Source organism: Rattus norvegicus, chromosome 6 (assembly GCF_021556685.1).
Source record: "Rattus norvegicus strain SHRSP/BbbUtx chromosome 6, alternate assembly SHRSP_T2T, whole genome shotgun sequence".
NCBI lineage: Eukaryota > Metazoa > Chordata > Mammalia > Rodentia > Muridae > Rattus > Rattus norvegicus.
The window spans coordinates 97,441,310-97,464,256 of record NC_141539.1 but is presented as its reverse complement, the minus strand read 5'-3'; the positions used below and the strand labels follow the sequence as shown (position 1 = coordinate 97,464,256).

The 22,947-nt window shown below is 41.3% G+C and overlaps 1 protein-coding gene and 1 long non-coding RNA gene across 8 annotated transcripts in view; one reads left to right on the top strand and one right to left on the bottom strand.

Moving 5' to 3' along the window:
* LOC102549502 (uncharacterized) overlaps positions 1-22,947 on the top strand; it is a 79,777-nt gene that overhangs the window by 6,010 nt on the left and 50,820 nt on the right. The window contains exon 3 of one of the 2 annotated variants that reach the window (XR_015623115.1): positions 9,526-9,844. The exons of the other annotated variant lie outside the window; for it this stretch is intronic. This is a non-coding gene — a long non-coding RNA (uncharacterized LOC102549502). Of the gene's footprint in view, positions 1-9,525; positions 9,845-22,947 lie in introns of those variants that run through there. 2 annotated transcript variants of the gene reach the window in all.
* The window catches only part of Pcnx4 (pecanex 4), a 50,693-nt gene that overhangs the window by 7,141 nt on the left and 20,605 nt on the right, over positions 1-22,947 (bottom strand). For 4 of the 6 annotated variants that reach the window (XM_087554766.1, NM_001329383.1, XM_087554767.1 and 1 more), the window contains 7 exon segments: positions 14,983-15,162; positions 14,185-14,699; positions 13,863-13,963; positions 13,627-13,746; positions 9,558-9,921; positions 5,266-5,369; positions 506-1,536 (listed from right to left, as the gene is read on the bottom strand). In XM_087554766.1, the coding sequence (XP_087410892.1) occupies positions 506-1,536; positions 5,266-5,369; positions 9,558-9,921; positions 13,627-13,746; positions 13,863-13,963; positions 14,185-14,699; positions 14,983-15,162 (2,415 nt within the window). 6 annotated transcript variants of the gene reach the window in all.

Here is a 22,947-nt window from a genome sequence, read left to right as displayed (position 1 = left end):
TGACCAGGCCATCCCTGCCTATCTAGAATGAGCTCACGGCCGGACTGGGATCACGTCTCAATAGCCTGCCTCCCATAAAATGAAATCATCCATTTCAGATAAAAAACATAGAGGGAGGTGTTGCTCAGTTGGCAGCGTACTTGCTGACCATCACAACAAAGCCCTGATTTGATGCCAGCACCTTATAAACTAGGCAGTGGTGACCGATGCCTCTAACAGCCACACTCTGAAGGCAGAGGCAGGATATCCAGTTCTACCCTCAATACTGACAAAAACAACAGACACAACAACAAAACCTAAACAAACAAAACAAGGGAAAAATAAAAAATGAAGTGAAGAAATTCAACGAGTCCCATTAAAACAATCCTCCACACACACAAAATCTAAAATGTAGATGTTAACCTGTGCCCAATACAACCATACAATAGACCAAGCTGAAGAAAAATAAAAGAATTTTTGAGTGATTAAAAAAAAGAACTACTTGTATATAATCAAAACAAGTTACCTGAAGGCTTTTCGAACCAGGTGGAAAAGCTCTGGTTTTTCTGAGAGCCAATCCAAGGTGCCAGACCAGGGCAAGCCACCATTGTAGACTCTTACTAGCTGACCAGGACTAGGCACGCCATTGTCTTTTCCAAATAAGCCAATGTAACAAGCCATCACTGTGTGGATATACAAGTCTTTTAAAGCTGTGTCCTCTGCAATTTCTTCTAGTACACATGACTTTTCTTCTGAGTGGAAACATTCCAATTGCCTTAGGACAAACTGATACCAGTCTTCTGGAAACAAGGGGCTCATCTCCATTATTTTGGAACGGGGTGTGCAGTTAGATCTCCATTCTTCAGGTAAACTCAGCAAGCGAGACTGGGAACAACTGAACTCCACGAGAGGAATATACGCCCCATCCGCTCGCTGTCCTTTGTCAACAGCAGGGAGTCCCAACATGACTGTCCTGTAAAGATCATTTTTTGGACCAGTGCCTGCAGAATGGTCATCTGCACTCTGGAAATCTACTGACCCCGGAATAGGCAAATTTGTACAAGGTAGATTGTTGAGCTGAAGTTTTTCTTTTCTGTTTTTGATAGCTGGTTCATCATCAAAAATACTACTGTCAGACCAGTCATGGACAGTGTCTGAATTTGAACTATCTGAGTCTTCCAGGGACTTGGGGCATGGTGGGCTGTTAGAAGCTGGTGGGACCACTGGTGAGGATTTTCCCTTATTTTCAGGTCTGTGAGTATTCTCCTGCATGCTGAGCCTTTTGGAGCAGTGCTGAATTAGCACCCACACAAGCACCTTAACAAGGTCATCTTTAAATTCCTTCAAGTTTTCAGGAGAATCAATTATCCCAGTTAGGACATTCCTGGCATCAGAATACAGTCTCACGGGCAAAACCGTACATGGCGTCAGGACGTTCTCCAGGTGCTCATTAAGGGAACACACTTTCGGGTGTTCCTGCTGGAAAGCACTTTCAAACACTTCATCAACTCTCTGGGCTTCAGCAGTGTGGCAGGATGTTTCCTGCAATTCTAACCCCTAAAGAGGAAAGAGAAGCGCTTGGGTTCACAACCATCTCTTCTCCAGCGAACAGAAACCAATCTCAGGAGTGCAGTGGAATCTCATCACACAGATATAGAGAAGGAAAACGCAAACTCTAAGAGCAGCTACCACTTAAGCTTTATGTCAGCCAGCACATTTGACGCTGGATAAAGAGATAACAAGGAAGGCCACTACAATTTTAAAAGAAATTATAGAATATCCCACTAGAAGCTGGTTAAGACTTACTGTGGCATACTATGCCTTACTTTTATAAGATGATCTGCTGTGAAGGATGAATCACACATTAAAAACTCGTAATTCAGACTAGTTTGGGAGGAGGGGAAGCAAGATAAGAACAGTTAAGGGTGTTGTAAAAGTTCTGTATTCTTTTCATCCTACTTTATATGAGATCAAAGGAATTTTTATAGTGTTGAAAGTACCATAATTTATCAAATCCTATTCCTATTTTAATTTTTTTCTTTTTTCTTTCTTTTTTTTTTTTCAGTGCTGGGGACCGAACCCAGGGCCTTGCGCTTGCTAGGCAAGCACTCTACCACTGAGCTAAATCCCCAATCCCCCTATTTTAATTTTTAATAACATTTATTTAATTACTGTTTGTCTCAACCAACTGCAGCCTAAGTTTTATAAAGAGCTGTCTTTGGTCTTGACTATTCCCAGGGTCTAAGCCAGATGAGATGAGGGGTTGAGTGAATGAGTTTGTGCCTGTATCAATTTTAGATACATGCTGATGTAGCTTCACAGAGAAACCTGGACATGGTGACGTCATACATTCCCCAGGTGCTCATTAAGGGAATCACTTGTCCCCAGTCTAGCTGTGCTGACGACTAATACACAAGGAGTAAAGTAGTTATTCTTCACTATTAGAGTTGGTAACTTACATATATCACAAAACCGCTAGTGCCTTCCTGACCCACGTTTAAGTGGCTGCTCCACCAACATGCCACATAGACCTTCCACAGATCTCCTGTCTCCTGGGAGGTTCCTCTTATTTCATAGGAAATATGACAGCTAGACACTGAGCAAGGATTGAGTGCTCCACCCTCCATGGGCATCTACATACACCCACTTTTTTCACAGCTTAGAGACTATCAGCAAGAGAGAGCCGAAACACCTCACAGGCCCAAGGCTAAGCAGAATTGCTACAAAATCATGTCTTCTGGACCTGATGAAGCTGCTGCTCTTAGGAAGCCAGAGAGGCTGTGGTCCCCTGTACACACAGTCAATATCCTGGTGTCCACAGGAAAGGCCTCACAATGCTCTATCCCTAGCACAGGAGTTTGGCAACTGATGACTGCCGGGGAAGGAGAAAGAGCTTTCTTCAGGGGTGTGGCCCGCACAGGTTGTCAATACTCTAGCAGATAGCCCTGCTCACTTGCACACTCAGCACTCAGGAAGCACTGATGGGGCTCAGAGTTCTAACAAAACCGAGACTTGCTTTTGGTTGGCCATCTTGATGGGGGTGGGGAATGGGGTGGGAATAGAGTCTGGAAGGATTTGGAGGGTGGACTGGGGGTGTGTATGACCTAACTACATTATCTGCATATGAAATTACCTAAGAGTTACAAGAAAATTAGTAAATACGTTTATGAAGATTATGTTTTCTAAACTTCAAAGTAATACAAATGTTAGTAAGTCCAAAGCCAATAAATAAATAGACAGACCAATAAAGGTTACCTATAAATAGTGTGAAAGTCATGAGAGACCATTAGAAGGATGTATGCCACTGGGTAATATAAACTGTATGATTTAAAAATATAATAATAAAAAACGAAAAAAATACTCACGATAGTCTGCATGTTCCTTCTCAGACTATTCAAGCAAAGTGTAGGTGAGTTATAAGATGTAAAGGATACTTTAGAGCACATCAGTGGACCAACCCTCGGTTTCTGATTTGTTCCAAAGTGAAACTCTTGCATTTCCATTTGAAGTTAATTCATGTAGACCGAGGACTGAATTTTGAGAGTCACACTTGAAAAGGGACAGCATTTTGGTTCCTAGTACTTTCCTCCAGTCTTTGTTAAGATGAAGAATGTATCCATTTACTCTGGACTCAGGACTGTTTACTAAAGGTCCGCTATGTGTTGAGCACTATTACAGGGCCTTAGGTTACTTTCTTGGATAAAAGCAGAACTACATTCCCAGTGGTGTTGCATGAGTGAAGGACACAGACAATAAAAAGGAATCACTTACTCAGTTTTTAGAAGGTGTAAGTGTTGACAAGGCAAGGGTTGGGGCTGCTGGGATGGGAGTGGCTATAGTTTTAAATACAATGGCTATAATACCTAGAAAGAAAACACCTGAAGGTGGTGAGACACGTGATTGATTACCTGAAGGGAGAGGAAACAGCCAGTGGGCTAGAACAGGAGTTAAAGTAGCACATAAGGTTCAAGAAGTAGAAGTAATTCTTGACTGAATGAAACAGATCTGCTGGACCAATGGTTCTCAACCATCCCAATGCTGTGACCCTTTAATATAGCTCCTCATGTTGTGGTGACCCCCAACCATAAAATTATTTTCATTGCTACTTCATAAATATCATTTTATTACTGTTATGAGCTGAAATGTAAATATATATGATATTAAGGGTATCTCTCAAGGGATCCATGTGAAAGTGTTATTCAATTCCCCAAAGGGGTCATAACCCACAGACTGAGGACCACTGCACTATAGGGTTTCCAACAGGGAAATGACATGACCTAACCTTATTTTCAAGATCATTTTGCTTAATAATAGATTAAGAGGCTACTAAAATGATCTGGGTGGGTAAAGGATGAAACAAGCAGGGGTGAGAGGTGATGGAGACAGAGACAGTTACAGGACGAAGGGATCCTGTCAGACTGAATGTGGGAAGCACACCAGTGTCTATTATGTGTGACCTGAGCAACCAGAATGACAGCTGTCTGGGAGGACTGGTACAGACAACTCATGAAACCAGAGCATCTGGTCAGCTGCTGCTGCCTGGCTATGTGGGGCTGGCTACGAGTGCACACCGGAGCTATTGGCAAGGTGAAAGTCACTGAACATTTCAACAAGTGCGAGGTTGGCAACAGAGTCAAACAGTTGAGTAAGGTGAAGCAGATGGGGAGAATTTAGAATACACAACTCTCATAGACATTTTGCCCTTAAAAGAAAGAAGAATGTTGTAATGTGGAGGGTAGTGTGTGGGAGGGCATTTTTCGTAAATTGAAAATGTTTATGTAACACATGTGGATTTAAGAAATTACTGATTCACATTCTTGAGATGTTCAGTTAGACATGGATGACAAGAACAAGACTAGGAGATATCGCCAGAGAGTTGCACAGAGTTAAGTGTACTGGCTGCTTTTCCAGAGGACCCTGGTTTGATTCTCAGCACCCACATGGTGGTTCCAGGGGATCTGATGCCCTCTTTTGACCTCCATAAGTATCAAGGATGAAGTCACATATATAGGCAAACCCCCTATATGTGTAATAAAATAATACTAATATTAATACATTTTAAAAAGACAAGAAAAATGTAGGTAATCTTGTTACCATGCTCTAATATGCAAACAGCACTAGTCAGCTATCGATAGTTGCTTACTGAAATATACCTTTAAAAATCATCATGCATTTTCACCGGATAAGATCCACTTCTTTCAAGGTGAGTTGCTGATGTATACGTAACGGGTTAAACTTGACATACACCTTGCAAAGACTACTGGAAGAGTTTCAAGTGGTACTGACCTTAACATTAATGCAGCAGTAAGTATAGCCACACTCTAGAATCATTATCCATATTAAACGATCCTCAAAACGGCCCAAGTAATGAGACCCAGGTACAAGGAGACCTAAAAGAAATTTAAAACAGGAGAGAAAAGCAAAAAAAAAAAAAAAAAAAAAAGAAGAAGAAGAAGAAGAAAATAAAGAAAGGAAATAACATTTGGGCTTGTTTTATCCTGGGAATATTTAAAATTAAACATCTATAACCAAATTCAACTACTTTGTCCAACACATTAGGTCAAGAATAGAAATGAACCTTGAATTCCTGTTCTCTCCAATACTTTTAGCATGAAGGAGAGTTGAATTTTGTCAAATGCTTTTTCAGTATCTAATGAGATGATCATGTGTTTTTTCTTTGCGTTTGTTTATATAGTGGATTATTTTGATGGATTTCTGTATATTGAACCATCCCTGCATCCCTGGGATGAAGCCTACTTTATCATGATGGATGATCATCCTGTTGTGTTCTTAGATTCAGTTTGCAAAAATTTTATTGAGTATTTTTGCATCAATATTCATGAGGGAAACTGATCTGAAGTTCTTGGGTCTTTGTGTGGATTAGGTATTAGTGTAACTGTGGCTTCATAGAATGTATTAGGTAGTGTTCCTTCTGTTTCTATTTTATGAAATACTTTGAGAAGTATTGGTATGAGGACTTCTTTGAAGGTCTGATAGGATTCTGCATTAAAACCATCTGGTCCAGGGGCTTTTTTAGTAGGGAGCCTTTTAATGACTGCTTCTATTTCCTTCCTGGGAGTTATGGTACTGTTCAGATGGTTTAATATGATCCTGATTTAACTTTGGTACTTGGTATCTGTCTAAAAAATTATCTATTACATCTAGATTTTCCACTTTTGTTGAGTATAGGCTTTTGTAGCAAGATCTGATGATTTTTTAAAATTTCTTCAATTTCTGTTATGTCTCCATTTTCATTTCTCATTTTGTGAATATAGATACTGTCTCTGTGCCCTCTGGTTAGTCTGGCTAAGGGTCAATCTATCTTGTTGATTTTCTCAAAGAACCAGCTCCTGGTTTTGTTGATTCTTTGTATAGTTCCTTTTTTTTCTTTTTGGCTGACTTCAGCCCTGAGTTTGATTATTTCCTGCTGTCTACTCCTCTTGGGTGTATTTGTTTCTTTTTGTTCTAGAGCTTTCATGTGTGCTGTCAAGCTACTAATGTGTGCTCTCTCCAGTTTCTTTTTGAAGGCACTCAGAGCTATGAGTTTTCCTCTTAGCACTGCTTTCACTGTGGTAAAAGATCTTTACCAATCCCACATCTGATAGAGGGCTAAAATCCAATATATACAAAGAACTTAAGAAGTCAGACTCCAGAGAACCAAATAGCCCTATTAAAAATGGGGTACAGCACTAAACAGAGAATTCTCAACTGAGAAATCTCAAATGGCTGAGAGGCACTTAAAGAAATGTTCAACATCCTTAGTCATCGGGGGAAAAGCAAGTCAAAACAACCCTAAGATTCCACCTCACACCAGTCAGAATGGCTAAGATCAAAAACTCAGGTAATAGCAGATGCTGGTGAGGATGTGGAGAAAGGGGAACACTCTTCCATTGCTGGTGGGATTGCAAGCTGGAAAAGCCCCTGTGGAAATCAAAATCAGTCTGGAGATTCCTCAGAAAATTGGAAATAGCTCTATCTGAGGACCCAGCTATACCAGTCTTGGGCACATAGTCAAAAGATGCTCCAACACATAACAAGGACACATGGTCCACTATGTTATAGCCACCTTATTTATAATAACCAGAAGCTGAAAACAACCCAGATGTCCCTCAACAGAGGAATGGATACAGAAAATGTGGTACATTTACACAATAGAGTACTACTGAGCTATTAAAAACAATGATTTCATGAAATTGTCAGGCAAGTAATGGAACTTGAAAATATCATCCTGAGTGAGGTAACCCAGACAGAAAAGAGCACACATCGTATGTACTCACTGATCAGTGGATATTACCCAAAAGAAGCCCGGAATACCCACAATACAACTCACAGACCATATGAAACCCAAGAAGAAAGAACATCACACAGAAGTGTATATTCTACAGTGCTACTCAGTAGGGGGAAGGGAGTAATCTCTTGGAAGTAGAGGGAGTGAGGAATCTGGGAGGGAAAAAGGGGGGCCAGTTCAGTTATGGGAGGAGATGAGGGAGAAGGACAGAGGGTCAGGAATTTGAAAGTCGGTGTGTAGCAGTGGGGATGGGGAACTGGTGGTAGCCACTAGAAAATGCCAGATGCCAGGGACCCAAGAGGTTCCCAGGACCCAATAGGGAGGACTTTAGCTAAAATACCCAACAAAGGGGAGATAGAACCTGCAGAGAGCTTATCCAGTGGATAGGCACAGCCCCCAGTTGAGGGATGGGGCCACTCATCTCAAAAATATTAATCCAGAATTTCTCCTATCAAAAGAAAATGCAGGGACAAAGAGTGGAGCCGAAACTGAAGGAAAGGCCATCCAGAGACTGCCCAATCTAGGGATCCATCCCATCTGCAGACACCAAACCCAGACACTATTGCTGATGCCATGAAGTGCTTACTGACAGGAGCCCTGTATAGCTGTCCCCTGAGAGGGTCTGCCAGAGCTGGAACAATACAGATGCAGATATACGCAGTCAAACATTGGACTGAGAGCAGGGACCCCAATGGGGAAGTTAGGCCAAGGACTGAAGAAGCTGAAGGGGTTTGCAACCTCATAGGAAGAACAACAATGTCAACCAACCCCCTAAAGCTCCCAGGGACTAAACCCCAACCAAAGAGTACAAGAGGATACCCATGGCTCCAGCTGCATAGATAGCAAAGATGCCTTATCTGGCATCACTGGAGAGGAGCCGCTTGGTCCTATGGAGGCTTGATAACCCAGGATAGGGGAATGCTAGGCCACTGGGGCAGGAGCACGGGGGTTGGGGGATGACACACTTATAGAGGTCGGTGGGAGGGAGGAGGGGATGAGGGCTCATGGAGGGGAAACTGGGAAGGGGGATAACATTTGAAATGTAAATAAATAAAATAACAACAACAACAACAACAAAAGAATAGAAATGAGTACTCACTGCATGCCATTAAGTCAAGCTCTCTGTGAACATTTGGAAGGGTTATCATAAAGGCAGAATACAGAAAAGTTGAGGCTATGTTTGTCAGCAAAACCACCAAGTGGAGACTATTGAATAAAATGCTCAATATGCATGAAGCCTACTAGGGAAGACTACAATGCATGAAGCCGGCCTCACGCTGATCTAAACGATAAACATAGAACAGTGTGTTATGGTTTTGAGATGTTTATATAGTTTACATCAATTTGCGATGTATGCTTTTAAAACTTGGGTCTCTCTTTCAACATAGGACCTATATATAAGCCTTGCTCATGTTGACTGCCTCCAGCTCCCGGTCACTCAAGTCGTTAGAATTCACTGTGACTGTAGGAGGTTTTGAGCATTCCTTTTCTGGCTGGGAAACAATTTAGGTATTTCTAGTTCTTTTGCTCTTAGAAATAGCACCTCTCTCTCTCTCTCTCTCTCTCTCTCTCTCTCTCTCTCTCTCTCTCTCTCTCTCTCTCTCTCTCTCTGTGTGCCTGTGTGTGTCTGTGTCCTTATTCAACATGTGGCCATGATGGGTTAGCTCAGCAGGGCTGGACACTACCCACTGAAATGCCTACAAGAGATTGATTCCCCAAGTGGGCGCCTGGTGAATCTCTACTGGCCCTCAGTATTTGCACATGTTTGTATGCCTGCTTTCCTTTAAAGGTCTCCGTACTGGGATGTACTAGGCAGGGTGATCCACACCAGCAGCTGCTTTCCTTTTACAGGTAGAACCCACTGTATTGACTTGACAGAAATTCATTTTAAGTTCCTAAGAAGCATGAGCAGAAAGGCAGAAAGGTTTTGTTTCAATGGTGAGCCTGCCAATTGAATTTATTAAAAAAAAAAAGTTTTCCTTTTTAAATGGCCAATTCACTCTGGGGAAATTTTCCTTAAGTATTTTTATTATCATTTTATCTCCAAGTAAGCAGTAGAGATATAATTCTATTTCATATTTAGTCTCTGGTTATACATCAAAGTACTAGAATCTGTTTTATGGTTGGATCAAAGGGATCTTCTGTTTTGTTTTCTCCCTACCTCCCTCCCTCCCTCCCTCCCTCCCTCCCTCCCTCCCTCCCTCCCTCCCTCCCTCCCTCCTTCTCTCCCTCCTTTTCTTTTACCTCAAATATATCAGAAAGAAGTTTTTAAGCACAGCTTACCACTCACCTAAACTTCCAGCGGCCATTGCAGTCTGCAGTGCTGAGGTCAGCCTGGGGACCATCTGCTGGTAGAACACCGTGTCTGTGCACACACAAGCTGCAGTGCCCACTGCTCCTGGCCAGCTCTGAACTGGACGAGGGAACCCCACCAAGAAAACAGGCAGTGTGAAGAGAGGCAGTAGAGGAGAGGACAGCACTGTTGAGACAACTATAATAATCAGCACAAGGGGAGCAAATATGGCGTTGAGAACACACAAAGTTGTCGTCAGTTTTCTATGCTGCTTCTTCTCCGTCCATGATGCCAAAAGTACAGTCACAGCAAACTGCACCTTAGTAAGGAACTGAACCAGACGGTCTCTCATGATACCAACCTGCAGACACATAAAAATGAGCATTTAACCATGTCTTGTAGTTTCAGAAAATCATGTAAAAATAAATCACATAATGATTATATGACTGCCTCACTATTTTGAGGGAGCAGCCCCAGCAAGCAATTCCTTATAATTTTCTGGAACCTCAAAAGCAATAAAGGAGAAGCTAGGTTTATCAGTTTGGTGTTTTGAGGAAGGATCTCATGGAGCCTTGGCTGGCCTCAAACTTGCTTGGTAGTTGAAGATGACCTTGACCTCCCAACACTCTCGGCCTCTGCCTCCTAAGAGCATGGGAGCACAGACCCCGGCTTGTACTGGCAGCATCTGATGTGTGTGATATCTGCCACGCCACTCATCACTCCACCCAGTGGTTGTGTTGTCAACCTAAGCTTCATGTCTATATAAAGTAAATTGTGCTACACCACTTAAATGTTATGGTAAACGACCACAAGTGACTGGGATAAACTCTAGGAAAGCACAGTTATGGATGCCAACTGAAGAGAAAAGCTAGACTGATAACAAAAGATTGAATTCAACTACATTGAATTAACTAAGATTGAATTAGTATTTTTATATTAGAAGTACAGGTTGTTAGGGAGACTTAATCTCTAAAATGTAGTACAATGATTAAAGTTTATAACTTAGTTCTATGAGCTCAGCTAAGCACTATTTTATGTTACTATTTTTTCTTTTTTCAATTAATTAATTTTTTTCTCTTGGTCAATTTCATACATACATACAATGTATTCTGATTATACTCCCACAATCCTCTCATCTCCTCCCCTCTCAATGCACCCCTCTCCACAAATCTTTCCCTCACATTCATGACTTTTGGTTTTGTGACCTACTGAGTTTATTCAGAGGCATCTGTGTGACACTGGGTTAGGAACTATCCACTGGAGTCTGGTGGGCTTACCTACCGGTGGTAGGCACAAAATTGAAAATAATGACTCTCCCAAACTCCTCATACAGAATAACTGAAATATTATACCTTTAATGTTACAAAATACTATAACACTTACATAGTAATATAAATATAAAATGTTAATATTTTATATAAAACATTTAAATATAAGCATAAAACATTTTATATAAGATGTAAAGTATTAATATAAAAATATAAACACTAAAATATTAATATTTACTAGATATTATAAAATATTAGGAATGATCAACACCAGTCCTTTACCAATCAATAACATCTCTTCCAGAGAACCTTAATTATATGGAGTACTTCGATCCATTTCAGGTGGTCCTGGTGTGTAAACCAGACACTATCATGAGGAAAACTAACCATAAATATACACACACATGGCTTACACACGCATCTTGAGGATACAGATGACAGATTAGATATTAGGCAACTAAATCCCACACCATATAAAAGACATTGATTGGGTTACATGACCAAGTAGGATTTAGGAATATAATGTTGTTTTAATAATCAAAGCTCAACACATCACACTGTGGTAAGACACAGAAAAAAACATTTGATGAACTCTAGCACCCTTTGTGACAAAAATACTTAGCAATGAAGGGCACTTTACAAGATCTATGCAGAATGCTTAATGATAAAGAATTGACATGTTTAAGGCTAAACATTTTCCTCATGAAATGCCTGCTTTCCCTCTTCAACCAAACTTTTTTCTGACCTGAAACAAAACAAAACAAAACAACAGTAGCAATAAGCCCACCACTGCAAGGCAGTGCGTTACGTCATGAGAACACCAAGCGTGGCGAGGGGGAGTGAGGAGCTTCCTCAGTCCAAGGGTGGCTGCTGACAGGGCAGACGCAGAGGTGATAAGACAAGGAAGGTCAGGGCAAACTCCCAGCTCTGACTGACTAGCAACCAGGTGCTTCTTTATTTATACAGGTTTCAAGACTAAAGACAGACTAACGATCATCCAAGTGGTACAGATTATGTGTAGTTGGATTTTTCATTACCTGTCCATGGTTACAAGTTCAGTTACAATCAGAAAACACAAACCAAGAGATTTCATTCTTTTTTTTTTTAATATTTTATTTATTTATTATATATGAGTACACTGTAGCTGTCTTCAGACACACCAGAAGAGGGCATCAGATCTCATTACAGATGGTTGTGAGCCACCATGTGGTTGCCGGGATTTGAACTCAGGACCTCGGGAAGAGCAGTCGGTGCTCTTGACCACTGAGCCATCTCTCCAGCCCGAGATTTCATTCTTATTATCCTACAAAGTATAGTACAAGTTATCCTATCCTACAACCTATCTTGTCCTACAACTCCAACTTAAAGAATCTAAAGAATATCTACTCCAAAACAAACGTTACTACATGACGGCCTGGTTTTCAGCTGGCAGTGCTGTAGTTTTAAAATACTCCAGACAAACAGAAGATACCTGAACTGGTCTTTTTAAGTTGCAAATCAATAGCAAATACTAATACCTAACTTCTTTTGCTATATATTTCATCATCTACACTTTAAAGTTAGAAAAGTTTGTTTTACTCAACTTATCTTATTTCCTGAGTTCTAGTCTTTCAGGGGTGTACCCTGTATGACCCGCTATCTTTAAATTAGATTTTCAGAGAGTATTAAGCCTATAATAAAAGGAGACCTTGAATCTGTAACCTGTTCTCCTGGCCAGGCAGGGTTTGTCAGTTGTCTTTGTTTACACTGCACCAATCATACTGTTTGAGTTAGCTCAGTGGCAGAGACCTCAAGAAGATTCCTGGGGTAATGGCCTCATCTAGCAATGGGCATATACCAAGGCATAAGGAAGACCTCCTAAGAGTGGCCAGATGAAGTAACTTTCGGGTTTTTCCTAAAAAGACTCAGATACAATGTTCTCAGGAAAAGATATAAAATGAATCATAATGCCAGAAGTCCCCAAGAATGCAACATGTGGAGACCAAACTCCAAAAGTTAGAGACAGAACTCCTGTGACAGTGGTTGGCTCAGCTTTGCTGAAACTGTGTCAAGCCTCTGTGCTGGCTACATGACTCTCACTGTTTCCAGTGGATATGGCTGTGCCACATGGTCATAACAGAAATGTCAGGTAACAAGTGCCTGCCGATGAGAATGTCAAACGGCTGGAGAGACTTCATCTATCATTAACAGTGTATTTCCAAAATTTCAGTACAGAAGCCTGAAGCCTGAAACTTGGATTACTATATGACCAGAGTACACATCTATCACCCTCTCTCTCTTCCCCCCATGGGAAATGAAAACCATGTCCATACAAAAATATGTACACAGATGTTCAGAGTAACATTCCTGTCAACATTGAAAAGCATAAGCCTAAATGTTATCTGATGAGTGTATGAACCAAGCAGCACATGGATACACTGGAATATTATTTGACGACAAGAAAGAAGTGCTGATCCATGCTACGCCAATGACCTCGAGAATGTATTAAACAGTTGAAGAAAAAAGACATGGAGAACCACACACGCTATGACGCCACTCAGGTAAGTCGTCCACAAGTGCAGATCCTCACAGAGAGAATGTAGGTGAGTGGTGGCTGGGTCTGGAGTAGATACAGATGATAGGGAGGGAGGGTGGGCTGGAGAACGGCCATTAAAGCACACATTCGGAATGTTCTAGGGTTAGAACTCAATGACAGCTGCACTACTCTGAGCACACACCACAGAACAAAAGGCCTTCAAATGGAGGAGTTCGACTCTGGGTAAGAAAACCTCTCAGCAGAGCTGTGAAAACACACTTACCATCAGCAGTCTGAGTCCTGTATCAAGGCTCCTGTTCCACCAGCAGTCAGTGTTGGACACCATGTGCACTGCTGATACAACCACAGTCTCCAGTAAAGCATTTTCTGTATTCTGCCACACCTACAGCACACAAATTATCCGCTTTCAGGTAGAAGTCAATAATCTAAGCAAATGGTTAATAAAACCACAGATACACTCAGCCACACGAAGTGCTTTGCAGTGCATACTGGGCTTACCGTTCTGAAAGCCCTGCTGAATCCAATGGAGACAGACACAGAGTGGAGCCTGTGTAAGGAGCTGTCCAGTGCAAGGAAGGCCACCATCACCAAAGGGGACACTGAAGCAAAACAGACAAATGCACGGTGAGTTTGACTACTGCAGAACCTACTCCTGCCACAGTTGATCCTGGTAAATAGCTCTTAGGGGCACATCTAAGCAGTCAGCTAACAAACTAGAAAACAAAAACCCAAACAAACATAAAAACCATGTATACTACAGAAGTGTGAGGAGTCTTTCCTAACCACAGTTTGTAAGAGTCAATAAACTGCACCTTCCTACCTAGAGTTAGCAAAATCCATCTGACAGCACCAATCTTCAGGAGCTTGCTTTGTTTGTCAAAGAGTACAGACACAGCTTGGATATCCTTCGGATAGAAAGGGTTTCGGAAAATCCCAAAGATGTAGATGCTTTGAGTTTCTCTCAGTAGCCACAGTATTGAAAGTAACACCATCAGAACATAGCCCACGACAGTCTGAGCGCTGCTTCTGGAGACCTGTGAGGAGCTGGCATAGCGATGCAGCAGCCCAGCCTCTAGGAGAGCCATGCCCAGCACAGCAATGCACAGAAGGCACTCCTTCCACCGGAACCAATATCCTGAGTTGCCGGGGAAAGCCTCACACCTGCTTCCTACTCTGTGCCTGGCCACACCACACCTGAAGACCATACTCAAGTCAGTTGGGTTGAGACTCAGTAAGAACCCGAGTCCAGTCATGAAAACAACCGCTCCGACAGTGCTGGGAATGAAGTATGATGCGACTGGGGCCCCGGCTGAAATGATGAACATGACCAATAACCTGGAAGGGAAGAAGATACAAGACAGACGTGAAGGAAATCTGTTCTCTAAGAGTTATGTCAGAGCCGTCAGGGTGGCTCAGTGGGTAAGGGTTTATCCTGCCAAGCCCCGTGACCCAAGTTCTGTGTGTAGACCTCACAGGGTGGAAGGAGAAAGCGGACTCCTGAAAGTGCACGGTAGCCCACGGGCACTTACTTCCACCCTGCGATAAATACACAAAACGTGAACAGGTCAAAGCAGACGTTACACCAAACTCCCAAACTCACAATAATGCAGCAACTTACCGTAGGTGGGTTGACATGGATGAACCCCCAAGACCAAACTCTAAAACCTGCTCCACTGCCCAAAAGAGAAGGGCATCAGGTGGGGGTAGTGTCCCAAGTGCCCACAGGAAGGGCAATAACACAAACAAGATGTGCAAAATCTGATTCGCTTGCTCTAGAGCTGGAATACCAACAATAAACCTACAAGGAAAAGAAAATACTTAAATCATACAAAGTAGTAGCCCACAAACAGCATATATCCCAAGAAAGCGAGCTTATGTGAAAGGCCCTATCTCCAAATGATCTGCATGGGTTGGGACCATTGCCCTAAGCCTTGAATTACCTCAGTTGTGCAAAGCTTTACAGAGTATGTGGGCTCAAATATGCAAAGAAAGAAACTATAATAGGCCATCTGCAACACTAAATGCAGAGATTTAAAACATAGAATAAATGATTCCAGAACATACTCTCCCCCTAAATCTACTTCAGCTAAAGTCCTACCGATGATTCTTTAGACTTTAAAATAGCGAGTCACTCTGGACAGTCCACACAGGGCAGCAGCATTTATTGGTACCCCTCCTTCTCTTGGTCTCCTCCACTGTCTTTCTTTTGGGGCTCAGGATCAGTAGGCAGCTTAGGCTATGACTGGAAACTTCATTAGCATTAATAATACTCTTTTATTTCAGATAAGTAATGCTCTTTTATTTCAGATAAGTAATGCTTAAATACAAATATTTAAGACATATTTGTACAATATCTCCTCAGAGCAGGGGTGGCCCCTTTTTAATTGGAGAAAACTGTTACTTAGCAAAATATTTAGGGTTAAATTAACAAAAATTATTTAAATCACTTAATAAAAATTTAAAACATAGGAAAACGTCCTCAACCTACTGTTAATTTTTTTTCAGAATAAACAATATCAAATACTGTGTCAAGAGGCTAACAAGGGACTAATGGAGTACTAGAAACTTTCAAAAGAAAAAGCCAAGACTCATACTTACAGTGGAATTGTGCTTGAATACCTGAGCTGTGCAGAATTAAGGACAACGTCAATACTTCAGCTTTAAGAGTTTCTGCAGTCTGAATGCAAGCACACATTAACTATGGCTATAATAATAATCTAGACATACTCGCTCATGGGCATGCTTGGTCTACACTGGTCAACACACTGCTCTACTGTATGTCTTTCAAATTGCTCTAGCAGGGAACAGACAGCAAAAGGTTAATACATGGTGCTAAATTAGAGGACATATTTTCCATCAGTGAAATTTGAAATAAAATACACTCTATTCTGAGAAAAAAATGTCCAGATAACAAAAAGAATCAAGTAATGTATAACAGCCCACAGGTGGTAAAGTACCAGGTTAGTCTGTTTTCAAGACAACCTTCCCATCCAAAGCACACTCAAGAGCAGATCTGCATGAGAATAGCCTTGCTCAGGAAATGGTTTACAAAATAAAGCTGTACCTTGAAAACTTTTCTTTTTAATAGGCAATATCATAGCAACAGTATTTATCAGACATTATAAACAAATATAAGACCATTATATAGGTAAATATAAACATATAATTAGCCAAATACTGATTATTATGTTCTATATATAACTTGACCTTTAAAAGAGTAGTATTGTAGTTAGTTTTTATAAAAAGTATGATGCATCTGATAATGTAACAGAAATTTCCTAGAATTAAAAAGAAATCAGGTATTAAGAAAAACTAAGGTTGGAGAGATGGCTCAGCGGTTAAGAGCACTGACTGCTCTTCCAGAGGTCCTGAGTTCAAATCCCAGCAACCACATGGTGGCTCACAACCATCTGTAATGAGATCTGATGCCCTCTTCTGGTGTGTCTTTAGACAGCTACAATGTACTTATATGTAATAAATAAATGAATGAATCTTTTTAAAAAAGAAAGAAAACCTAGGCTTGAAATGAACAAATATTTCAAATTCTACACATCTGAAGATCCATAAGCCATAAAAACAAAAACAAAAACAAACAAACAAACAAAAAAAACCCACACAGTGGCTAAGAAGCTGTAAATGTAAAACATTTCCTCAGGTAATTCCCAAGTCTCCAGCTAAGCACTGCAGATTTAATCCTACTTTTCATAATGTAAAATTCACAGGAAGCCATTTACTATTAACACAACACAGCTGTAGTATGGGCTACATCTCTTCAGCTTCCTTTGCTATCTTTAGAGATAAAACTAAGAAACAGTTTGGTACCTCTGTGCAGAGTGGGTACGCACACACTTTTATACAGCAGTTAGCTGCATCACCATACTACAGCATCACCAATACAACAGACCGCTGTGGTTGTATATGCCATTGTCCCTAATAGAGGGACTCTGTGCATAGTCATCTTTGAGGTGTTTTTCTAAAAATGAAAGGTTAACTGGTCTGCATTAAAACTGATACTTTATTCATTAAAAACAGATGTAAGGCTTTCTTTGCCTCATGTTTAGTCATAGTTAAAACCCCCTTTAATTATAAAACATTCAGACATTAAAATAGTAGATTAATTCCAGCAAAAATTTAGCAAGAAATATTTTATGCACTTTTATTTATAAATGAGAAATGCTGTTTTAAAGGAAATACAGTGAAAGAACTTAGGACTATTTGAAGCAGAGAAATAGTACAACAGGTATTAGTTTCTGACTTCAGAAATCTAATAGTAACCTAGGAATTTGTATTCTGACTCAGAGCGTTAATCCCATAGATGTGCGGAGAAAGACCACCAGCCCAGGTCATGGTCAAATGGATTAAAGCGAGCTGTATTCGAGTGTACGGACTGTCATTCCCTAAGGCAGGGCTCAAGAGATTAGCACTGGATACAGGGAAGATATGTTTTTGTTTTTGTTTTGTTTTTTAAGCTTAGGAGTAAGTAGGGGATTTCCAAATGGGGGATTTAGCAGGCAAATAAACCGGGGTCAGAGAGGCAGAACATAAGTGGAACAAGTTGGTTATAAGAACCTTCTAAAGAATAAGGTGTGGTTGCAGGTGGTTATAACAAGGTGGTTATAACACAGTGGTCATAACAACTGTCCAAACAAAGGAATCACTGCCAGTCCTGGAGCAGGAAGACAACCATTTCTAGTCAAGGTTACGGGTGGGGCCTAGCCCAATCCTGGAGACACAGATTTAATCATGAATAGGAAGGGGAGCCTATTTATAAATTTTAGTTTGTCTTACAGTAAGAAGGCTTTCAAGCCAAGATGGAGACAGACATTTATCAGAGACAGAGGCAGGAATATTTCTATGAGTTTGAGGCCAACCTGGTCTACATAGTAAGTTCCAGGATAGCCAGGACTACTTGAGAGACTCTGTCTCAAACAAAAAACAAACAAACAAGCCAAACCCCCCGCCCCAACACAAAACCCCAAATACAACAACAACAAAAAAATTGTATTCTGAAAATTCTGAGTCTTATAACTTTGAATTTTTAACTAAGTTGGATACATTCAATTTTATAGCTAACTTTTACAAAACTAAGCACTGAATTGTAACTTGTTGGTAAATGATAGTGCTATTAGGAAACCAAATAAACTTCCCATTTATCCTCCCCTTAAATAGCTGATTAGGTAAAGAATTGCATAGGGCCCCCACTGCCATCTGATCTATACATATAGTAAAATTAGAAGAGGTTGAGAGTTAAGGACATCTATGGTCAATGTCGGTATACAAACTGTCTTTGTATTCTCAAATGTCAACTTATTTCAGTCCTCATCACACAATACAACAGAGTGGGTGGCTTAAAATAATAGACATTTATATTCTCAGTAAGAAAGTTGATGCTGGCAGTCTAAGACCACAGTGAGGAGGAGGAGGAGAGCTCTTTCTCACACTGCAGATAAAGCGGGTCTGCTGTGTCTCTCCTAAGGGACTCAGTGCATCTCACCAGGTTGATGTGCTGCTGGACCTGATCACCTTCATAAAAGGCCTTCCTCCTAATTACATTACATTCAGGGCTTCGCATCACACAACTGAGTCCACATATTTCATTGTTGCCCAGTTAAACACAATGCAGGTGTTTCTTAAATGAAAAAATGAGGACATGACTACTCCAAGGTATGGTTAAGGAGAAGGTTTATTGTAGATATGAGGAAGTTAACAGTGTTAATCCCACCTGCTGAGAAGAAGACCAGAGCTACAATTTAAAGCCAAATTTGAAGGGAACTTTAATTAAATACTGGCCAGGCTGATGGACTCTGGCAAGGCCCATCTCTGGTTTCCCAGAAAACAGTCAGGAGTCACACCTTGGAGGCTTTAAAAGGCAACCCCACAAGGCCACCATATTCCAATCTGGTCCAAACAGTGAGGGGCAAACATGTATCTTGACCTATTTCCTGCCTGTTTGGTGGAGGGAAAACATAGCTCCTTGTCTCCCATAAACAACATCATTTCAGAAGTCTCTGTCCTTGGACGAGGGCTTACAGGTTAGAGGCATTTTTGGTTCATGGATCCCTTACACATAGTAATTAAAACTTAAAACATACCTTTGGCTCTCAAACAGTCAGAGGTCCAAACTGAATTTGGCCATGAGAGGAGAGGTGGGGTGGGAGAGGAAAGAGGAAGAGAGGAGGCCAAGAGCCAAGAGGGTCCCTGGCCAAAATGGCTGAGTCAAAACAGTTGAGTTATATAGGGAAGAGAAGCTGGGGTAGGAAGGGAAGTTCAGGGTTTGGAGCGGTTTAGGGTAGGGGCAGGGTATGACTGTGAAACAGGTACTTCTGATTCTGAGTCTGTGGTTAGTGTCTGCTTTGATATGTTAAACAGGCATCTCAGCCATTTGTCTGGAGCTTCTTTAAGACCTAACACTTCTCAGGGACAAAAATACATTTTTGTCCCAGTGGTTCCCAAAGTCTTAACTTCTTCCAGCATTAATTCTAAAACCTCATCTAGGTATCACCAAATGACCACCTAAATGTGCCTAATCTCATCTATCTTCCAACTACATTAGCTATGAGTGAAGCTCAAGGTACAATCCATCCTGGGGCAAAATCCATTTCACTGGTGACCCTGAAGAACTAAGTGCAGGGCTTTCCAAAATGAATGGTGATACAGGCTATCACGGTGATGTGCTCTCAATACCAAACATGGGAGGGGAAAGGAATAATAGGTGGCTGGTCCCCAGGAAGTTCAAAACACAGCAGGACAAACTGCATTAATCTTTTGGTTTGGGAGTAACCTTGTGGTTCTGTACTGGCTTTCTCGGGCCCTGGAGTCGCTCTAACCAGCACCGCTCCAGGCAGAGAAGCTCTTGGCTGAGAAGAGTGATCCCACCTGCACAGCCCTAGACAGAGGCCACTTGGCCTGAAGCTGATTTCAGAATCACTCTGGGCATCATTCTCCTCTCTATTCCAACACTGCACACCCACAGTTAAACAACACTGTCAGTCTGCCCTCTGAAATCCAAGGTCAGCAGCTCCCCTCACTTATCTACCACCTGCTGGTTTCAGACTGTCTCCTTCTAGGATGCAGAACTGACTTACTGGGTGGCACACAGCCTCGGCTTGTGTTTGCACCAAAATTTGTTATCATAGAGACTGGGAATCTTCCAAATTTCATGTTCTGGTTCTTCTTTCCTGATTAACATCTTTTTCACCTGGCCCCTCTTGCATTTTAGTGTAAACTGTAAAGATATTATTTTTTCGCCCATTTGTTTCAAAATGTCCTTTCTCAGATATTCTATTTATCATTTTCAAGTTCTCCCTTCCATGGAACATGAGCAGTTAGCCAAGTCCTTTGCCAGTTTATCAGAAAGGATTGCTTTTCTTCTGGTTTCCAGCTAAGATCTCATCAGAATTAGTGTTAATGCCTCAATTTCTAGCCTGCACACCTCAGATCTTTACCTCCATTTTCTATCTACATATTTGTTATAAACACTCTCCTTACCTTTGTCAGCTTGGGCTGCCATGACACAATATATCCTGGGCAACCTAAACAATAGGAATGTGTTTTCTCATAGTTTCAGAGTCGGTAGTACAAACCCAGGTGCCAGGAGGATGGTTTGGTGAGGGCTCCCTTCCTGGCTTAGAGAGGGAGGCGATTGCTGTCTCTCACATGATAGAGATCAAGCCCTCCCATGTCTCTTTTAAGGGCACCAGTCCTTTCAGATCAAAGCCCACCTTCATGACCTCATCATCTTTCAAAAGCTCCATGGTGATGTCACGTACGGGTTAGGGCTTTACTGAATGACCTCTGCCACACCTAAACATGTGCTCTGTCACATGTCTGTACATTTCAACCTGGTAGAGAAAGCTCCAGTCTACACCACACAAACAGAAACCAGATTTAGAAAAGACAAACAAAAACTTTTACAAAATGCTTGCTTTAAAAGATTTTCCATTTCCTTCTAGAACTAATTTAAAAAACCATCATTCTGTCTACATTTTTAATATTATAAAATCATAAATCTATTCATTTAATTTGCTCTTTATATAATAGTAAGTGAACACATTTTAAGTTATACCTTATTAAGAATTACCCTGCTAGAAAGTTCTACTTCTTTCCCCAGGTTTTACCCAGCCTATCTCAATTTTTTTTTTTAAATTAAACTCCCAGTCCACACCTACACCACCAACAGTCATGGATTAGAGCACCTTGACATAACCCACATCTCTGCCTGCCTCCAAGGAGGCTGGTTCTAGCCTGACACACATACAGGTGAGACACATCCCCTACCCCAGACTCCACCTACCCCCACACACACCTGCTGGGACCTTAGTAAGCCCAGCAACCTTGAGAAGTTCCATCCTCCTTCCAGTCCACACCTACACCAGCAACAGTGGCAGATCAGCACACTGTACCCCACCCCACAGATCTGCCTCCCTCCCCAAGAGGCCTGGTCAAACCAGAGACACATGGCTCCAACTGCTTCCTGGGAGGCCTGTTCCAATCCGGATATCCAGGCCAACTAATACCAGAGAGAACAGATGGGGAAAGGCAAAAGCAAGAATTTAATCAACAGAAGCCAATACAATACAGCACTATCAGAACTCAGCTCTCCTACTACTGCAAACTCTGGGCATCCTAAAACACCTGAAGAGCAAGACTGTGACCTTGAATCCCAGCTCATGAAGATGATGGAGGCCTTTAAAGAGGATATAAATAATTCCCTTAAAGAAATAGAGGAAAACACAGGCAAACAGGTAGAAGTCCTTAAAGAAGAAACAAATGAATCCCTTAAAGAAACACAGGAAAATACAAACACGAGATAGAAATGAATAAATCAGTCCAAGACCTAAAAATGGAAATAGAAGCAATAAAGAAAACACAAATGGAGGCAACACTGGAGATAGAAAACCCAAGAAAAAGAACAGGAACTACAGATGCAAGTATCACCAACGAGATATGGAAGTGAGAATCTCAGGCGTAGAAGATACCATAGAAGAAATAGATACACAGATTGTGATGGTTTGTATATGTTTAGTCCAGGGAGTGGCACTATTAGGAGGTGTGGCCTTGTTGGAATAGGTATGTCACTGTGGGTATGGGCTTAAAGACCCTCACCCTAGCTGCCTGGAAGTGAGTCTTCCACTAGCAGCCTTCAGATGCAGATGTAGAACTCTCAGCTCCTCCTGACCATGCCTGCCTGGATGCTGCCATGCTCCTGCCTTGATGATATTGGACTGAATCTCTGAACCTGTAAGCCAGCCCCAATTAAATGTCCTTATAAGAGTTGCCTTGGTCATGATGTCTGTTCACAGCAGTAAAACCCTAACTAAGACACAGGTCAAAGAAAATGCCAAATGTAAAAAGTTCCTAACTCAAAACATCCAGGAAGTTTGGGACACGATGAAAAGGCCAAATCTAATAACAACAGAAGTAAGAGAGGGTGAGGATTCCCAATTCAAACTGCCAGAAAACATCTTCAACAATATCATGGAAGAAAACTTCCATAACCTAAAAGAGATGACTATAAACATACAGGAAGCTTACAGAATATTAATTGAATTAGAAAAGAAAAGCCTCCTGCCAATAATAATAA